Below are 17,591 nucleotides of genomic sequence, written 5' to 3'. Positions count from 1 at the left end.
ATCCCTCAAAAATGTTAGTCAGGATAATATCTTCTGCTTTTCAGTAATAAGAAGCTGTAATGCACAAGATGTGCACAAGGACAGAAATCTTTGACCTCTTCCTTGAAAGAGGAATGGATCCTGGCACTCCAGGTAACACTACATAGGGAATGTGTCACCACTAGACATAGAGCACTGGCTTTATGTGTTGTTATTTTGAAAATGCCAGAGAGTCTTTGTCACAGCTTTTACTGCCTGAAACCCAAAACCAGAACCAGCCAAACTATACCATAGGGAAGGAAGCAGCTTGGTTTTTAGGGGTTAAATACAGTGCATGATTAAACATGGCTCTCCTGACTGGTGAACCTTTAGCTCTCAGCATGAGTCAGTGTTCCTATAAGCAGAGATGCCTGGGTGCCCTGGAGTATCTCAATCTGTGGCTTTTTCATTGTTTCTTATTCATTACAAAACATACCCATTTACTTTTGAAAATTTGACATCTACCAAGGGCAGGTGTTAAATGACTCAATCAAATACAAAACAGTAGTGAAAAAATACAGTTCCCGAAGACTGAGACAGTACATGTAGAATGCCATTAAGTTTTAATGATTCATATAATCTGCTCACATTGACTTTGGCTGAGCTTTTCATAGAAAAAGAAAGAAGGAAGAAAGTTATAACTCATCCTAATCACATTTCTCAGTGATACAAAGAAATAAGGATTGTTTCAGCATGCAGACACAAGAAATCCCTGTTTGCCTTTGCAATTCGGGAAAATCATTAGGTCTAGGTTCTTAAAAAATAAGATGAATCAGCTTTCTGCAGGAGGTTAACTTCTTATAGGTTCTCCCCTGTAATAACACCAGTGTGTCTATTACTACAGCACTTATGCCTTTCTAATGGCATGTTGAACCACCAAATTTCAAATCTCACCTCTAAATTAAGCAGAGCACAGGTTTGAATCTTGTTCTTCCATCCCAGAAATAACAGAACCTAAATTTTTGATTCATCAGAACATGAACAAACATACACATGCTGATGCTGCTGTGCTAAGCCTGTATCCACTAACAGTCTGTAACCTTAGACGTGCTCTCCGTGCAAAGAAGAGAGTCCTGCTAAGGAGACAGACTAATTTTGAGCAGGTTTTGACTTCAGTCTTAGTTCCAGTACAATAACAAGGGGATGATTTAAGTGGTTTGGGAGTTCTGTTAATGCCACCTGGCAAAAAAAAAAAGTCCAGAAGCAGCTCAGCAATGTATCTGAGCACATCAATAGTAGTCAGGCACCCACAGGGCAAGTTGCATGTTTTTACACTGTTTCTAAGACAATGGCTCACAGATACTAGGAGAGGTTTTGAATACTCTTGTTGTTTAATGAATTTGGGTAAGCTACTCAGAATTTCAATAGCAATTCACATTTCATAGAATCTAGTTTGCTTCTGAGTGCCAAGAGCACAATAGAACAGTCTCACCATGGAGCCTAACATGGCACAAATTCTTACAAAGAGATCCAGGACTACATGCTTGGAAACCTCTGTAGTGTCTTTAGGAGCTGCTCCCAGAGCTGCTGGAGCAGCAGCTGTGGAAACTTACATCATGGTCTCAATGACAGAACAGGAGCTGAGCAAGTCACTGACATCATTTAAACACAGAATTTATTTAAGGTTGAATGTAGGAGTTTATCTTGAAAGTGGTAAAATAAGCAATCTCTTCTGAGAGATATTACTCAGTAATTTACCATTTGTACTTTGACCTACAAAATTATCTTTTGATACAGGTCATGAAATGTTTTCATTGGAGATACTGAAATACATACTAGAGTTTCATGGTTTTGAATTTCTCAATGTAGCCAGGGCTGGGACAATTAGTGCTAATGTATTAAAGGCTTACATATGTGAAAGGTATAAGGTTTTCCTACCTTACAATCTGATTTTCCATTTCATCACTCTTCTACGTTGATCGCCATGTTCTGCAAGTTTCTTTAGTTTAGGTAAAAAATTAAATCTTTGCAATAAGAAAATCTTCAGTCATCAAATTCCCTCTGACAGAATTGTCTGACAGAAGTGGATTCAAACCAGACACAAGCAGCTTATTAATTATTAGAATAATAAAGAATTATTATTTAATATAGAAGAATATTAAAGAAAGTAAGAAAAGCAAACACAAGAAAATTTCAAGAATTCAGAGCATCAGTTGGATGGAAGAAATGCAATGCAGTACTGCATCTTTAACATAAAGAATCATTTATCATGGCACTTGAATGGCTGTGACAATACAAATTGCTAATGAGGTATTAGTTTAACCAATTTAGAGAACAAATTAGAATAAAAGAGTGTCAAATTGCTACAGTAATCCATGGCAAGGCAGAGAAATAGCTGTGAAAAATGCTCTTTCAGCAGCAGAAAAGGCAAGATTACACAAAGGTACAGAGAAGCCCCATCATCTGGAGAATGCTCTGCCACACAAGGAGGAGGATGCATTTACAAACACAGCATTACCAGATCCTATCTTCTCCAATGCCTTCTTACATCGTTTCATGTAGGGGTTGGTTTTTTCACTGGGTATGGATTTGGAGTTTTTGTTGGTTTGATCTGATTTTGTTGGTTTTATGTTTGGGTTGGTCGTTTGGTTGGTTGGTTGGGGATTTTTCCAGGATTATCATACACGTATTGTGGAAATGTTTAAATGCAGAAGCAAATGCACCTTTCTGGGACACAGAACATGTAAGCTGTGAGCTAGAGACGGTTCTTAGCAGAGCTCACATGCCCAGTGCCAAATGGAAAGCTGGAAGCACCTTATCTCCAAAGCAATGGGGACATTTTGTGTCCTGGTGCAATCTTGAACCTAAAATAGCAAAATGTGATCATTTAATATTTCCAAGTAAATTCTTTTTTTTTTTTTTCATTTGTTTGTTTTAAAGTGCTTCCTCTCTTTCTGCTGCTCTTTTCCAAGATCCTTGAGCCCCTGTTGTAACAGAAAAGGCAGCTGAGGGAAACAGCTCCCTCAGCAAGGAAAAAAAAAAGGAGTCTTATTCCCATTCTTTATAAATATTGGCATATAAAAGAGAATAGTAAAAATCAAAATGCAGAGCTGGCAATATATATTTGAGGAAACACAGGCAGCAAAGTGAGGAAGATTTTGCTTCCATCTTTTCTCTTTCATACTTTATTGAATGTAATCAAGCAAAGCAAAGTCAATGAAAGGTTTTATAAGGAGGGGTAGTTCCCATCTTCAGAAGTGATTGAGCATGTAAAACAAGACTTTAAAAACTTGGTTAATTTTTCAAGTTCTAAGCAGAAACAAATGCCTGTGGTTAAAGCAGACCACCTTGCTAGGGCCTGGTATCTGATTCAAAACTCAGAAGAAGAACTCACATGTATATATATTAAGATTCATATTCATATTAATTAATTTCAACTGGGTTTTTTTTCAGTTGAAATTATTATAGGTTAAAATGGTAAGGAAAAAGAAGAAATACTGCTTGCCCAAGAATATCACCAAGATTAGATAAATTAAGTCTGGAATCTACAAACAAAAAATAGAGTCCTTTCCAGAAGTTACAGCAAGCCTTTTAACATATATCGAGGCAGGTATCAAGAGGGAGGTAAGACTGCATCAGTTATACTCACTGTTTAATTTCAAAGCATGAATGCATGAGATTTTCCTTCTGCTCAATACAGCTGCATTATTTATTTAATTAGTATTAAAATACAAGCTATCTATAAAAAATTCAGTTCCTCAGCCTGTGTCTATACTTCAGCCTGCTGCCCAGTGTAAATAGAAGCCGGCTTGCCTGCCAAGAACAGAATGTCTGCTTCAGCCAAGAGTGGGGATATAAGCTCTGCTGGTAAGGAGAGGCACTTTGCAGTCTCCTAGAGACTCTTATAAGCCTGGCTTGCTTATAACAACTTTGGATTTTACTCTATCACACTGTTGCTGGCAGTGTTGACATACCCTCATTTTAACAACTCTGTGGACAGCAAGAAGCCATCAGCAAAACACAGAGTGGCTCTTAAAAGCAGCTTCAGAGCTGTGAGCTGCTAATGAATAGCAGTCTCTGTGAGAGCAGCATGGTTCTGATCCAGCACACAGCCCCTGTGATTAATATTCATGCTACATATGCCAGAACAAATAGAAGATGCCAGTTTGATTCAAAGCTCTCTGAAATTGATGGAAACCTCTCCATTGACTGCCATGGGCTCTAGGTCAAGCCCCAGGTGTCCAAGTGTGTTTATACCCTTTAAAACAGAAGGAATTCACTCACCACATGTTTCAGTCCCTCACATTTATTGTCAGAGCAAACCTCTGGCAAAAAAAAATGCCTTTCTCTGCAATGAGACTCTCACTGAAACCAGTAGGAACTATATATACAGAGATGGAGGACATAAACTCAATGTAAAACCAATAGCATACTGGAAAGAATCTTGATTTTGAAATCACAGAAGACAAAATTCAGTGATAAAGTGACTGTTTCTTGGTAAGAAGTATAAAATAACTCAGTATTTTGTATACCTGCAGGTTAAGAAGAAAATTTTCAATGAGGCACATTGAACGTTCATAACAGAACATTAAAAAAGCCCACTCCTATAAATCTAATATCATTAAAACCATCTTCCTTAAACACTCTAATTATATCCTCCAAGTGTAAGTACTCAAATGTTAATTAAATATTGCCACCTAAATTATGATATGCAAAGATTTTTTTTACTTATTAAAGGAATTTAATACTACTCATAGGTGTCTTTGTTAAATGTAGATTGAAAATCAAGTTAAAGAATAAAACCTCATTTATTTTTATGCTACTTTATAAATTCTCTGAAGCTCAAGCCCTCTCAAAATAGTGTACAGTAATTGGATTAAAACTACCTTCAAATACTTTCCACCACATCTTTTACATGAAAACACCTTGCAAAGCCCACAATTTCTATATAATCATTTTACAGTGATTATCAAAAAAAATTACTACAGAATTAAATAAAAATGGATTGATATAGATCCTCTTCCTCACCCAATGAAATCATAGCACCATACAAAATCTCATTATTTAAAACTGAGTGATGGCTCTCATTCTCTCTCTTTTTCTTTCCTTTTAATAACCAAAGAAATTATTTTCCAAAGCACGACTGTTAATACAGATTGGTTTCAAGCGTACTTTTTAACAGTGATTTTGTTTTCCTGCATTTTGCTTCAAGAAGAAAAATATGAAGTAAAAAAAAAGAAAAAGGAAAAAGATACAGGAAATAAAGCCCTAAGGTCAATTAACAGTGAGTCCCCACAGAAGCGAAAGTCGACATTTCACGACGAATGGTACTGAACGGGGAGAGCTCCAGCTCTGTGGTGTACTCGTTGTCATTGTCATCACTCGTCACCGTGGAAGACTTCTGGATGCATTCATCACAGCAGCAACAGCAACACTCCATAAAGGCCCGGCTGAAAGGTTTACAGAGACAGAACAGGAGAACTGGGGTAACACAGGACTTAAAGAACAAAAGGAACTGACTAATGAGATGGAGGAGGTCCATAGTCTGTCGAGAGACCCCTGTGGACATATAGGCAGTCACAATGTTGCAAATATTTTCGGGAATAATGCAAAATCCATATAAAATGGTCAAAGCCACCACTGTGCAGTTCATCTGACTTTCCAGCTGAATTTGTCGCTTGTTCCCCCTCGTGCAGGCTTTTTCTGCCCTCCTGATTTTCCTCGCTGTCACCAGGGAGCAGGTGATAGTGAAGAGGGTAGGCAAACAGAAATAGCAGCCGAAGTACCACCAGAGCCGCGCCCCGTCGTAGGTGAGAGCCAGCACGTAGATGGTGTCGGGCAGGGCCGTGGAGATCTTCACCACGCAGCGCTCGCCCGGGGGGCTGCCGCTGTATTCGGGGTCCTCCCTGGCCAGCTGGCGCAGCACCACCTCCGGCAGGGCCAGCAGCAGCGCGCCCACCCAGATCACCGCCAGCTTGGCCGTGGTGGAGGCGCAGTTCTCGATCATCTCGTAATACATCTGCACGTTGGTGGCGGCACGGAAGCGGTCAATGCACAGAGCACACAGCGTGAACGTGGTGACTCCCAGAGAGGCCACCTGCGAAGGAGGAAAGGCAGCACAGGTTAATACAGGGGCTGTCTCGGGGAGGTTAAAAAAAATGTGGGGGAGAAAAGGGAAAAAAAAATGAGAAAAAAAAAGGAGGGGAGGAAGTGAAGCAGTTGAGCACTGGGGTGCTGAGCACCATCAAAAGCATCATCACAGACGGACTTGGCTTCCAGTGTTTCCTGAGCTACCATCCAGCATGCATGCCAAAAAGAGTACATGCTTCTATTTTTTCGCCTACAAATTCTTATTCCAGCCTAGTGGCAACATCTCCTGGAGATTCAAGTAAGCACCTGTGCAACACTGAGTGGAAAAAAGAATATAGAGGAATTGACTAAAGTTTTAAACTAAACTGTTTCCTTCCCCACTTTTTAATTAAGGGGTGTTTTTCAGAAAGATACGTTCCACCACAGGGTTTGGAATTTTAAGTCAAATTGGGAGAGACAGGAGAGTCTTCCTTCAGCAGAAGTTATGACCACGTAACAAGTTCATTATGCATGCAGGGGATCAAAACATTAAACCTTCCATATCTACAAAACTTATGAAACCCTTGGGATGAGGAATCTATGGAACTGAGTAGAATCCAACAACTATTTTTGTGGACTTAGGCTTTTAAACAAAATTTTGATGGGATGTAGGTGCATAAAGTCATCCCCCACCATGAGGTCAAAGAAATTGTGTTTGAAATCCTCAGACTTTCAAAGCCTGTGCAAAACTAACCTTCACTACAGTGCTTAGGCTCTATATAACCAATAGTCAGTATTTCATTTAGAAAAACTTCAAGGAAAACCCAGGCTTAATTTCATAGGAAACATTCTGTGGGAGAGTGTACTGTAGGCCAGGAGAAATGGAAGAAGTTTAATTCTTTAAATGACTAAAAGATGGATTGGAGAGAGCTGTCAGTTATATACTGTGAAGAACAAGTACAGACCAATGCTTATGTTCTCTAGCTTTAATAATCATTATTCTATGCATGAACAGAAATTTGTGCCATCATGAAACATCATTTCCTATCATTTTATCCTGTTTATAATTTAATTTCCTAAAATAAATTTGCAAGAAGACTATATACATTTTGGTCTAATTCTATTAGCAATAAATTTAACTTCAGTTCAAATTTAAAGCAGAACTCCCATTAACTTCAACTGGAGAAAGACTAAGTGCCCTGCTGAATTTTAATTAACTTATTTTCTTGCATACATGTGTTATGCTGAAAATGTGTTGATGTGTTGTGAAGAAAAAGTAAAATAATATCACTAATAAACGTAAAGAATGTTTACTTTTATAATGAATGAACCATATCTTTGCAATAAACTGGGAAATCTAAAGTAATATTAGGCAGTTCACTATAATTTTGCTTATCAAAATTTGATGTGCAATGCTATATTTAAATTTCGCATAGGCAGACTTTAAGAAGCACTTTCTGATTTCCACCATAATATTGAAATAATACTGTTTACACATCCCTGAAAAAAGTTCTTCCAAGATACATAGTACAATTATGCACAATTATATAAATGTATCATTAATTTTGACCTTCAATATTTAATCGCCATATCAAATTGCTAAAATTGACTATAATTGAAAAATATAAGGCACTTGGAATTACAATTGCAAGATATTGGCTTGGTTGGAGAATTCTTTGAAGCAGCTTCCTAAAAGATGGAATAAGTAATATGCAACCTCTTCCTAATTAACTTCCAGAAATATTTAATGACAAGGCACCACTGTGAAGATTTTTAATAGGCAACCATTGATTTGGAAGTTTAATTGTCTGACAAGATTCAAAAAAAGCTTGCTAAAGATAATAAGAAATAAAAACATTTAAAGAACAATAGCTACAGGGAAATCTTAATGAACAGTGATAGACTTTGCTAATGAAATATGATTTTCCTGTATCACAGCTCAGAGTCAGGTTTTTAAATTCAAGATTAGCAACTTTGTTTCCAAAATATTTAAATGTGTGTGCAGTCATCAAATCTCTTAGTGAGAGCAAAACCTTTAGCCTTAACACGCATCATGAATTACAAAAGGGTCAGGACTCAGCTTACTACAATTATAAGAGACAGGGAAATAACTGAGATCTGGAAATGAAAAGAGATTGAAATAACAATCAGCAAAACAGAAGAAAACCCGAGTCTCTGTGCATGAAGATGTTTCCTTTCAGCTCTGGCATGAGCCTGCCCCCACCCCAAGGCAGACACTTGTATTGCTGCAGCATTTCATGGCAAACAGACTGTTTACACATTGAACTCTGCAGCTGTTAGGGCTGGGCTAATGAAAGGAGACACGTCTGCCATGAAGAAACATAACCTACAGGGCTCCTGTCATATTAACTGGCCAACAACTTGGAGGCTTAAAACAGGGAAACAGAGCAAGAGGGAACAACTAAGAATACTGGAAGGCGGCATTGAAAACCCTCCCATGGATTTACTGATGAAACAAGCTAAACAAAGCCAGTGTTTCCCTGGAACAAGCAACAATTTCCTATTTTCTGTAAATTAGCAAAGTTAGTGATGCCATGGAAAAGCTCGCAGAAACCACACAAAAACACTCAAGCAGATGATCATGGATTCAGTCCAGCTGACTTGCTTAAATGCAATAGAGCAATTCAAGGGCTGGATTACTTACTCCACACAGCAGACTATAAATAATAGCCAGCAAAATCAATGGGTGCTGCTCAAAACCTATGGGTGAGAACTGGGACATGCATTCTGCATGTTCACACAATTTCAATTTAGGTGTGCTTCTTCATACTAGTTATACTAATAATTACAGTAAAGCTGAAAGCGTGAAAAAATTCAGAGAAACTTTCTTTTCGGGTGTTATATTGCCTTGAAATAACTACAGAATTAAGATCGTTCATTTGACAGGGAGAAGGAAAAGCACAAATTAACAAAATGTAAAGTGGTGCAAGGCCACAGGGAGTTTAATGGTGTTCTTTTTGTAACAGCTGAGTGTCTGATAAACTGTTGCAATCTTAATTCCACCAACCTGGCAGGAAATGAGGCAAGGTAAGGGCAACTCAGGCTCAGTGGTTTTTGATCATCACTTAGCTGTCTGGTTTATTTCCCTATTGTCCACTGAAGATTCTCCTACAGTTTCTAGACATTCAGGCTGACATCATTTTAAAACTTTCTCTTGTTACATGAAATCAGAAAAGTCCCCAAATTTCCAACTGAGTGACCATCAATCTGCTCTGAGGTGAAGGAACCCCTGCTTTGAGAAGATACCCATACCAGTTGAAGGGATTGCTAGCTACAGCATACACACACAGAGGAAGACATTGTTGTTACAAAATAATCTCTTTAAACACTGCTGCTCTTTAAAAAGCCTTGACAGCATTAGTGGGCGCTGCGATGCCATTTCAAGACACTGCATAAACCTTTGGTCATTAGCTCACCAGCTGTTAGCCAACTGTGCCAAAACTGATTTGGGGAACTGAGGCCACAGAGAACAATAGTGAACTCATGAAATGCTCAGCGTAATTGCTGTTCTCCTGTCCACTCTTCCAACATACCAGTTCCCCTTTCACAAACTTTAACAATTACCAAAATGTTCCCAGGCCTTTCCTGGCCTGTCCTACTTCTTCTCCTGGCTGTGGTCCCACAGCTCTTGGCCCTGGCTTCCAGGAGTAGAGACTCTGGCTGACCAGCAGAGCAGTGGAGATGTATTACAGTGAGTTATGGCTGTGGAAATAAGACTCAATTTTGTCCCACTAATTTCCAGTCAAAAGTAATAAAAATGAGAAACAAAATCAGAAAAGGTGACTTGAGTGAAAAGACCAACAAAGATCAAATTCTGTAAGTGAATAGAGAGGTTGGGTCATTCCATCCAGTAAAACAGAGAGCAAGAAGGGATATTGCTTCTATCTACAAAAAAATCTATGATGAGACACAAAAGTTACTTAAGCCAAAAGACAGTGAGCATAACAGAATGGAAATCAACCAGCTCTGAGCAGCTCCAGGCTGGAAATGAGAGTGATCATTCTAACAAAGAAGTGAGTGGAAACAATTAAAAGCTTATATTGAACAAGTTAAAATAAAGGTGTTATAAGAAGTGGACCCTTCTACCATCTGAAGTTTCTAAGACAGAATATTTTATGTTGATAGAAAAGAATTTCTTAAAACTACATGGCACTTTTCCTTTGTTACAAGACAAGATGGGTATACAAAACATTTTCCCATTGTAATGGGAAAGCTGAGCTACAGAAAAGGTTGGTGACTACCATCCAAGCCACTTCTGAGCTATCAGTGACACCCCGTAAACTCTGTATATCCATTCCTGTTATATAATATAAATAACTTTTCATTCATCAAGCCATTATAGTTTATCATTTTCTTATGGCTGTTCCATATCCACATTAAATTTCATAGCTTTTGAACATGTTAATGCAACATACCAGGGGGACTCCTGTAGATTTGTCATTTTTTCCTAAGATAAATACATAAATTTAGCACAGACTGCAATACCTTTTTTTGTACTACTCTACACTTACAGTACAGACTCCAGTAATAAGAACAGACTACTGCAAAATAAAAGATCAAGCCATTGCAAACCATTATGTAATATTTATCTAGACTTCTGTTCTTTTAATAAAAAAGTCCCACTCCACTCCCCCAAAAAACCCCAAAAACCCCAAAACAAAACCAAGAAAAACAGTCATTATTTAAAAAGAACAAAAATATATCTGTATTTCTCACAAGAAGTGCTATTAAACATTAATGGCTTTATGCATTAAAATAGGGAAGAGTCATGCAGTAAAAACACTACTGTGGTGTGGCAAGAATAATTCAGTGGCTAAGAAGATCTGGGGCCAGGGTATAGCTCTAACATCAGCAATTACTTATGTATTCCAAATAAAAATCTACATAACCTATCTGAAAGATGAGATGGTAATTCTGAAATCCACTATCATGGAGATGATCGTACACATAGAATAACAGGTACAATACTGTTGTTTCCTTTGAAATACTGTCAACATTCACACCAAGGAGACACAAAGCACACATACTTTATGTGATATTTACTCTTAATAACTTACACTTCTGTATATCATAAAATATACTGTTTAGAATGAGCATCCACTTCCATGCACCACTCTTGAGTTCTGCTGAAAGCAAAAGTCAACAGACTCACAGGGCTCTGGGGCACTGGAAATACTCACTAGTACATTACAGGTTTATCCAGAAGCTTGGAAATATCACAAAACAAACAAACAAAAGGACTTCATTTTTGTTCATTTTCCTGTTTGCAATCTACCACGCTACCAAATAGGTAAATTTATTTTTGTTTTCTTTTTTCTAAGTCACTCTCCACTAAGGATCAAGTTCTCATCACACTACACAAGGGACTCCTGCACTAGTTCTTAATAGTAGCAATATGGAACTACAAATAGAAATCTACCTCTTCCTCTTTTTGCACGAAAAATCTTGTCATATGGAGAAATTACATGCTTGTGTTCAGAGCAGGTCAATAGAGCTGGGATCACAGATGCTGCCTTTTCCTCTCCACACATATGCAACTTAAATATTACTGACCCAATTTTAAACCTACTCTGACATAAATTCATTTCCATGCTGAAATGCCACAGGCAAAGTTTAGCCAAAAGCAAAAATTTAGAAGATCCTAAGGACAGGATTTGCAGAGGAAAGAAAGACTGAGAGAACAACCAACATGGCAGCTGTCATCATTGTGTTATTAATACCTAAAGGGCAGAGATATATTAACACTTCAGTTTTAAATAATTATTTATTGTGTGATAAGCACGGAAGATAATCTGCTCAGTTAAAGACACATCAAGCCATTGCCCTAGAAAACTCTCATGATGAAGCCTTGAAACTGCAAACATCTCTGTTTTTGTCTGTGACCCAGAGGACTCACTGGAGGTTCAGGAGCACAGCTCTGACTAGAGTCAAAGAGACATAAAGAAAATACTGCGCATCAAAAGACACAGAAAAGATAGATAATACACAGCTTTCATAAACTCCCATTAAAAATGTATTTGCTTCCCTAAAATGAAACTTAAAATAGGGATCTCTTCTCACAGCTTGGAACAGGCAGAGAATAGGCATTTTCTCTGTGCTTCTTGCTCACTTCCGTCAAGTAAAAGAGAAATGGGAAAAAGCCTCACTTCAAATTGCCCTGGAGGATCAGCTCCAGGGAAAGAGAGTAATTCGTATTTCAGTCCAAATCAATCCTTATGCTTTGCACTAAGAATATTAATTGTGATAGCTTTCCTGAGCTGGAACTTGCCCACAAGAAACAGGAGTGATGCCACAAATCCATTGCCAAAAGCACATGCAGTGTTTGGGCATCAGATTTCAAAGGCTTTTAGTGTCAGCCTGCTCCAGAATCACACCAGTCTTGTATGCATGATATGGTCCAGATGAGGACACCGCAAACTTTGTCCTTCTGTTCCTTGTGAGGTGTATGGGAGAGGCAGAAGGCCTCATGATTACTAGCACTGAATTCAGGGCTGTATACCCTGAATTCTAAACCCTTATTTGGCTATAAGTAGCTTGATTCAATCTATTGGTACAGAATGCAACCCTCTCAAATAAAGCTTCTTGTGTAACCTCCAAGAGCAAAATGCACACAACTCAAGCAAAGTTCCCTCTTAAGCCTGAAAGGTTTCTAGTCCTACCTGACAGAATCTATTTGTCATCTTGTGCAAGTTGCTTTGGGCCTTAATCAACTTATTTAATATCTTCATTACTGGCTTTCAGCATTAAAATAAAATAAAGAAAAAAATGCAACTTCACATGACTAACAGTTGTAAAATATTTAAAATCACAGTAACAGTACAGCTTTTGTCCACATTTATTCCCTTCTCAACTCCTTTTCTGTACACTCAAAACTAGTAGTTACAAGTTACAAGTGGTAATACAATATATAGGTGAAATTACTATTTAATGTGCTTGTCATAGAAGATCTTTATTAGGTGTGGGAAAACTGCCCTTTAAATTAAATTTGTGAAGACATTCCACTGCTAGAAGCTCAGTCTTTACCTATACAAATGTGCAGGAAGATATCATAAAACATTTTCCCCAGACTGTGTGCATATGTGTTATCACTAGCAACAGATGCTTTGTTGGAATTCTACACAATATCCATAAAACAGCACAAATAAAAATCAATTGGCCACAAGAGGCTGAACTAAGAAAACTCAAGGTATTTCCCTGGGATCACTTGAAATCTTCAAACAACACTAAGAATGCTTGAATTATGTTCAAATGCCATGATCACTGCATCACTTGCTGTGGATAATCAGCCATGCCCTGTTCTCTAGTTCTGAGAATAAAAGCTGGTAAGACAGAAGACTCAGGTCAATAAGGGGTTTTGATGCTTGAGATATTTCTGCATCCACAAAACCAGGTGAAGCATGTAGCTCTTTCTCTAAACAGCACATGCAAAAAACCCCCACAAAAATAAAAAGATTAAAAGATGGAACCAAGAGACCCTTAAAAGAAAGGGGTGCAAACTTATAGAAAACACAGACAAGATGTTAAAATGTGTCCATCTTCAGGAAGATGATTCTATTTGTATTCCACAAAGGTCTGGATACCTCTCCTGAGGTTTCCTCTCAAGGAGCTAAGAAGTCTTCACCCTTTCCGTCTGTGAGAGAAGATGGGCCTGCCCAGGTGAGTTACAAAGGAAAAGAGAGTTGTTCAGCTGTCAGCTGAATGTACTGCTGTAAACAACCCCTGACAGAGCAAGGAGCAGCAGCTACACATGGGCTGGATTTCATGACATGCTACACATCTGCATTGCTCCTGGTGGTGTCAGTGTCACTGTGCAATGCCTGGGAGGTTAGATCAACACTTGGAAAGCGCTGAACCTTTGCTCTAACTGCCTTCTCTGCATCAGCAGGGTCAAATCCTGATTTACAGGACAGTGTCCCTCATTCCAGGCTCCAGGTGAACTGTAGAGGGAAAGTCATGATCCAGTAGTGTTCAGTATCTGCTACTCACTGCCACAGTTTACAAAGAGGGAAATCCAGCCATTTACTTACTCCTCTTACATGCATGACTATTACATTTAATAACCATTGAACAAAAAATGTACAATTCTGGGAGCAACACAGAGCCCTAAAGCTAGACCTCTTTATATTTGTAACTAAGAACTAAGAACTTCAGTTCTTAAGAAATTAAAAACTAAGTTAATTGTACTTCCTCAAGGACAAGGAAAATGCTTAACTTTTAGACACCAGTATTAATTAAGCCTATCACAGAGACCAAGCTACCAGTTTATCCTGACTGGACTGGTACTAGTTCTTGAATAAGACCAATTCTAGGCATCCACAGAACTTTAAAGTGAAAAAATAAGGTAACATTAAATTATAATGGCATACAGCAGCAGCTGAATATTTTTCGGGATTACAGTTTTGAATTTCAACAACTACACTTCAGCCAAACTACTTTCAGCTTGAAAAGCTATTTAGTGCCCAAAGCTGCAAAGCATAAGCAACTAATTTTGAGGAAGAGTGTGGCCACACAAATACTTTGAACTACTGATCTATTTCTATTTTGCATGTGGATGTACCAAAAAAGGGTTAGGAAGCATGAAATGTCATATGAAAGTCCTTGAAACACAAACTACACTATATATTTTAAATGAAATTGTTACTTTTATTGTATTGGTTAACACAGCAGCCCCAGAATCCATTTCAGGAATTTTAAGGGATTCAAGCACTATCACTTTCTCAATAAATACATATTTACTGCATCATGTCTTCTTAAATGCAAATCACTTAAGTGTTCTCTGAGTTTTTAAAATGCAGTGGTATAGTACTGGCCTAGAATTCAACTAAGCGTAGCACAGCTCCACCCTTTGTCCAATACCACCAGTAATAAACTAAACACATGAAAGAAGCAGTGTCAATGTTATGGCTACACAGGTCACACATCTTTTTTAACATTTTAAAATATCATAGGATCATTTGACAGTTAATGCTGTGTTACTGTGTACTAATGAGCTGCTGCAACTGATACTGTCTGTATTAATAACAGCTTGGGTATTTGAGGGTTTTTTGGGAGGGGGACAGGAGGTTGCTTTTTTGTTTGTTTGGGTTTCTTTTCTGATAGCTCATTCTTAGGACAAGAGAACCACCAGTTGTTTCCTCAATTTTCAGTTCCAGAATAATGCTGGACGTAAGGTTTTGGGAATACAGGCGAGCCAGCCGGAACTCCAGGCTACCACCGTAGCAGCAAGCCTCAGTGTTCAGTTCCAGTAAATAAATAAAGCGGACAACCTGAGCACTGCCGGCAGGACTGTGGCCAGCTGTCTCAGAGCTTCTTTGACAGAGCCGCTGAACAACTGCCAAGAAGCAGCAGTTTAAACGGAGCTGGTGTCTTTCAAAAACAAACAAACAAACAAAAAACCCAAACAAACCAGCAGCTAAATAAACGTGAGATTTGGACGCTGAAATATAAATTAAGAAACCAGACATCCCATTGATGGTCCTTTTTACAATCACCTCCTTACAAGCGATCCCCTCAAGCCCTTCATCCGCTTTCCTGACTCATCTTCACTTTACTAAAATAAACAAAGCAAAAAACTTGTTATCTAATTCTGAGACGATCACTTGTTTTTCAGGGTCACAGGAAGCAAGGAAAGTTTGGCACAAGTCGTGCGAGTGGCAGGACGCACTGAGCGGGAGCCACAGGAATCCCGGTGCCGCTGGAGCCGGTGCGGCCGCTGCCGACTCCGGTCCCTTCGGGGCCAGGACGCGGCCCCGTTCCGTCGCAAGAGCACCCAGGAAACCCGAATCAAGGCGCACCGGGACGTCTCCGGGCCGGCAGCAGAGACGGCCCCGCACACGGCTCAGGCTTGCGGCCGGGAAGCGGCGGCGAGAGGAGCTCAGGGTCCGCGTGTCCCCACCCACGGACGTTACCTCAATGTACGGGACGATTTTGCAAGAGAAGTCTTCTAGAAGCCACTTCTTGGTGAGCTCCTGGAAGATAACCAGCGGCAGGCAGAAGAAGACGATGAGGAAGTCCCAGAAGGCCAGGTTGGCCAGCAGGGAGTTGGAGATGCTCCGCATGTAGTAGTTGTGGCAGACGATGCACATCACTGCCATGTTGCCCATGATGCCGATGCCGAAGATCACCACGGAGAGGCACATGACGGCGTAGGCGCCGTACGACTCCTCGGTCAGCGGGTAGAAGGGGTTGCGGAGCCGGGCGCGGCGGCCCGTGGCGTTCCCGCGGCCCCCGGCGCTGCCCTCGCCGCCGGCCGAGCCGTTCAGGGGCAGCCAGCGGGGGCCGCCCGCCGCGCCGGCTCCGGGCTCGCTGCTCCGCGCCCGCCGCCGCCCGGTCCCCGCCGCCCCGCGTGGGGCGCAGCTGCCGCCCGGTCCCGCCGCTCCGCCGGGTGCGCCGTCGGCCCCGCGAGGGAGGGCTCCGCGCCCGGGGGGCGTCGCGGCCGCCCGCCGGCCCGGGGCGAGGGGCGGCGGGGCCGACGGCGAGCGGGAGCGCTGCGGGACCGCCGGAGGCCCAGAGGCTGCGGCGGGGTCCGGGGCCAGGGCGCAGGCAGCCCACGCGCCCAGCACCTGGCAGAGCAGGGCGAGCGGAGCGCGGAGGGGCCGCATGCCGGGAGGCGGCGGGGCTCACCCGCTCTCCTTCAGACCCGGCGGCCGCCTCCCTCGGCGGGGCTGGGAACGGGAGACATGCCCACCCGGCTCCGGGGACAGCCTGCCACGACGCCGCTGCCGCCGGAGTCCGCCGCGGGCAGCGGCCGGCGCTGGGGGCGCGACGAGCGGAGCGGCGAGCAGCCTCTCGTCGCCCACGCCCGGGGCAGACCCGGAAAGTTGTGCCGCCGGCTCCGACGCGCCGAGTTAATGTAGCAAGTGCAGCGCCGGGAGAACCCCCCCTCGGCGCTCCGCCCTTTCCCGGGACCGCTGCCTTCTCGCCAGCAGCCGCACCGGTCTCCTGCTGCCCATTTGCGTCCTCTCGCCGCCGCGGGCACCCGGTGGCACTACGGGTCAGGAAAAGTCCCTTTAGGAAGACACCTCCCCTCGCCGGGCGGTCGCGAACACTAACTCCTCATCTCCAGCACCTCGGAGAACACAGGTTGTTGCGCGCAGCTTAAGGTGTTTCGGAGCTTTGCACAACTCTTGCCGGGATCGATCACTGCACCCCCAAGCACTCGCACGCGGGCAGGGGAGGGCGCGCTCGGCCAGGGCGCCGCAGATGCTGCCGGCGCCGGGCGGGCAAGCCCCGGGACGGACCCCTCGGGGCTGCTCCTGCCTCCCGAGTCGCGCGGGCACCAAGTGAAGCGGGGCGGCAGCCACGGCCCCTCGCAGGCAGGGGCTGGTGTGCGGCGGGCTCCGCTCCTGCCGCCGGCTCCCCGCGGCTCCGGCCCCGCTCAGCCCGGCGCGGCTCGCCGGGCTCGGACCGGCCCCGCCGCGGCTCTCGGGGCGCGCCGGAGAGGCGGGCGGGCGGCGGCCGCAGTGCGCAAGCGCCGCCCGGCGGCGCCGCGGGGCCGAGGCACCGCCCGCCGGGGCGGGCGCGGGGCCGGGCCCGTGTGGGGC

The 17,591-nt window shown here is 42.3% G+C and overlaps 1 protein-coding gene across 1 annotated transcript; it reads right to left on the bottom strand.

Moving 5' to 3' along the window:
* Positions 1 to 562: 562 nt before the first annotated feature.
* On the bottom strand, positions 563 to 16,649 carry GPR37 (G protein-coupled receptor 37). Its single transcript, XM_021553468.3, has 2 exons — positions 15,957 to 16,649; positions 563 to 6,055 (listed from the first exon to the last, which is right to left on the bottom strand). Exons 1-2 carry the CDS (start codon positions 16,647 to 16,649, stop codon positions 5,237 to 5,239), a joined length of 1,512 nt encoding a protein of 503 aa, XP_021409143.1. The 3' UTR covers positions 563 to 5,236.
* Positions 16,650 to 17,591: the final 942 nt, after the last annotated feature.

This window comes from Lonchura striata, chromosome 5, assembly GCF_046129695.1.
Source record: "Lonchura striata isolate bLonStr1 chromosome 5, bLonStr1.mat, whole genome shotgun sequence".
NCBI lineage: Eukaryota > Metazoa > Chordata > Aves > Passeriformes > Estrildidae > Lonchura > Lonchura striata.
This window is presented reverse-complemented; position numbering and strand designations above follow the sequence as displayed.

Coding starts and splice junctions, on each gene's coding strand:
- GPR37 (XM_021553468.3), bottom strand. CDS start 16,649: ATGCGGCCCCTCCGCGCTCCGCTCGCCCTGCTCTGCCAGGTGCTGGGC. Junction 6,056..15,956: donor AAATCGTCCCGTACATTGAG/GTAACGTCCGTG, acceptor CCTCCTTCGCAG/GTGGCCTCTCTGGGAGTCAC.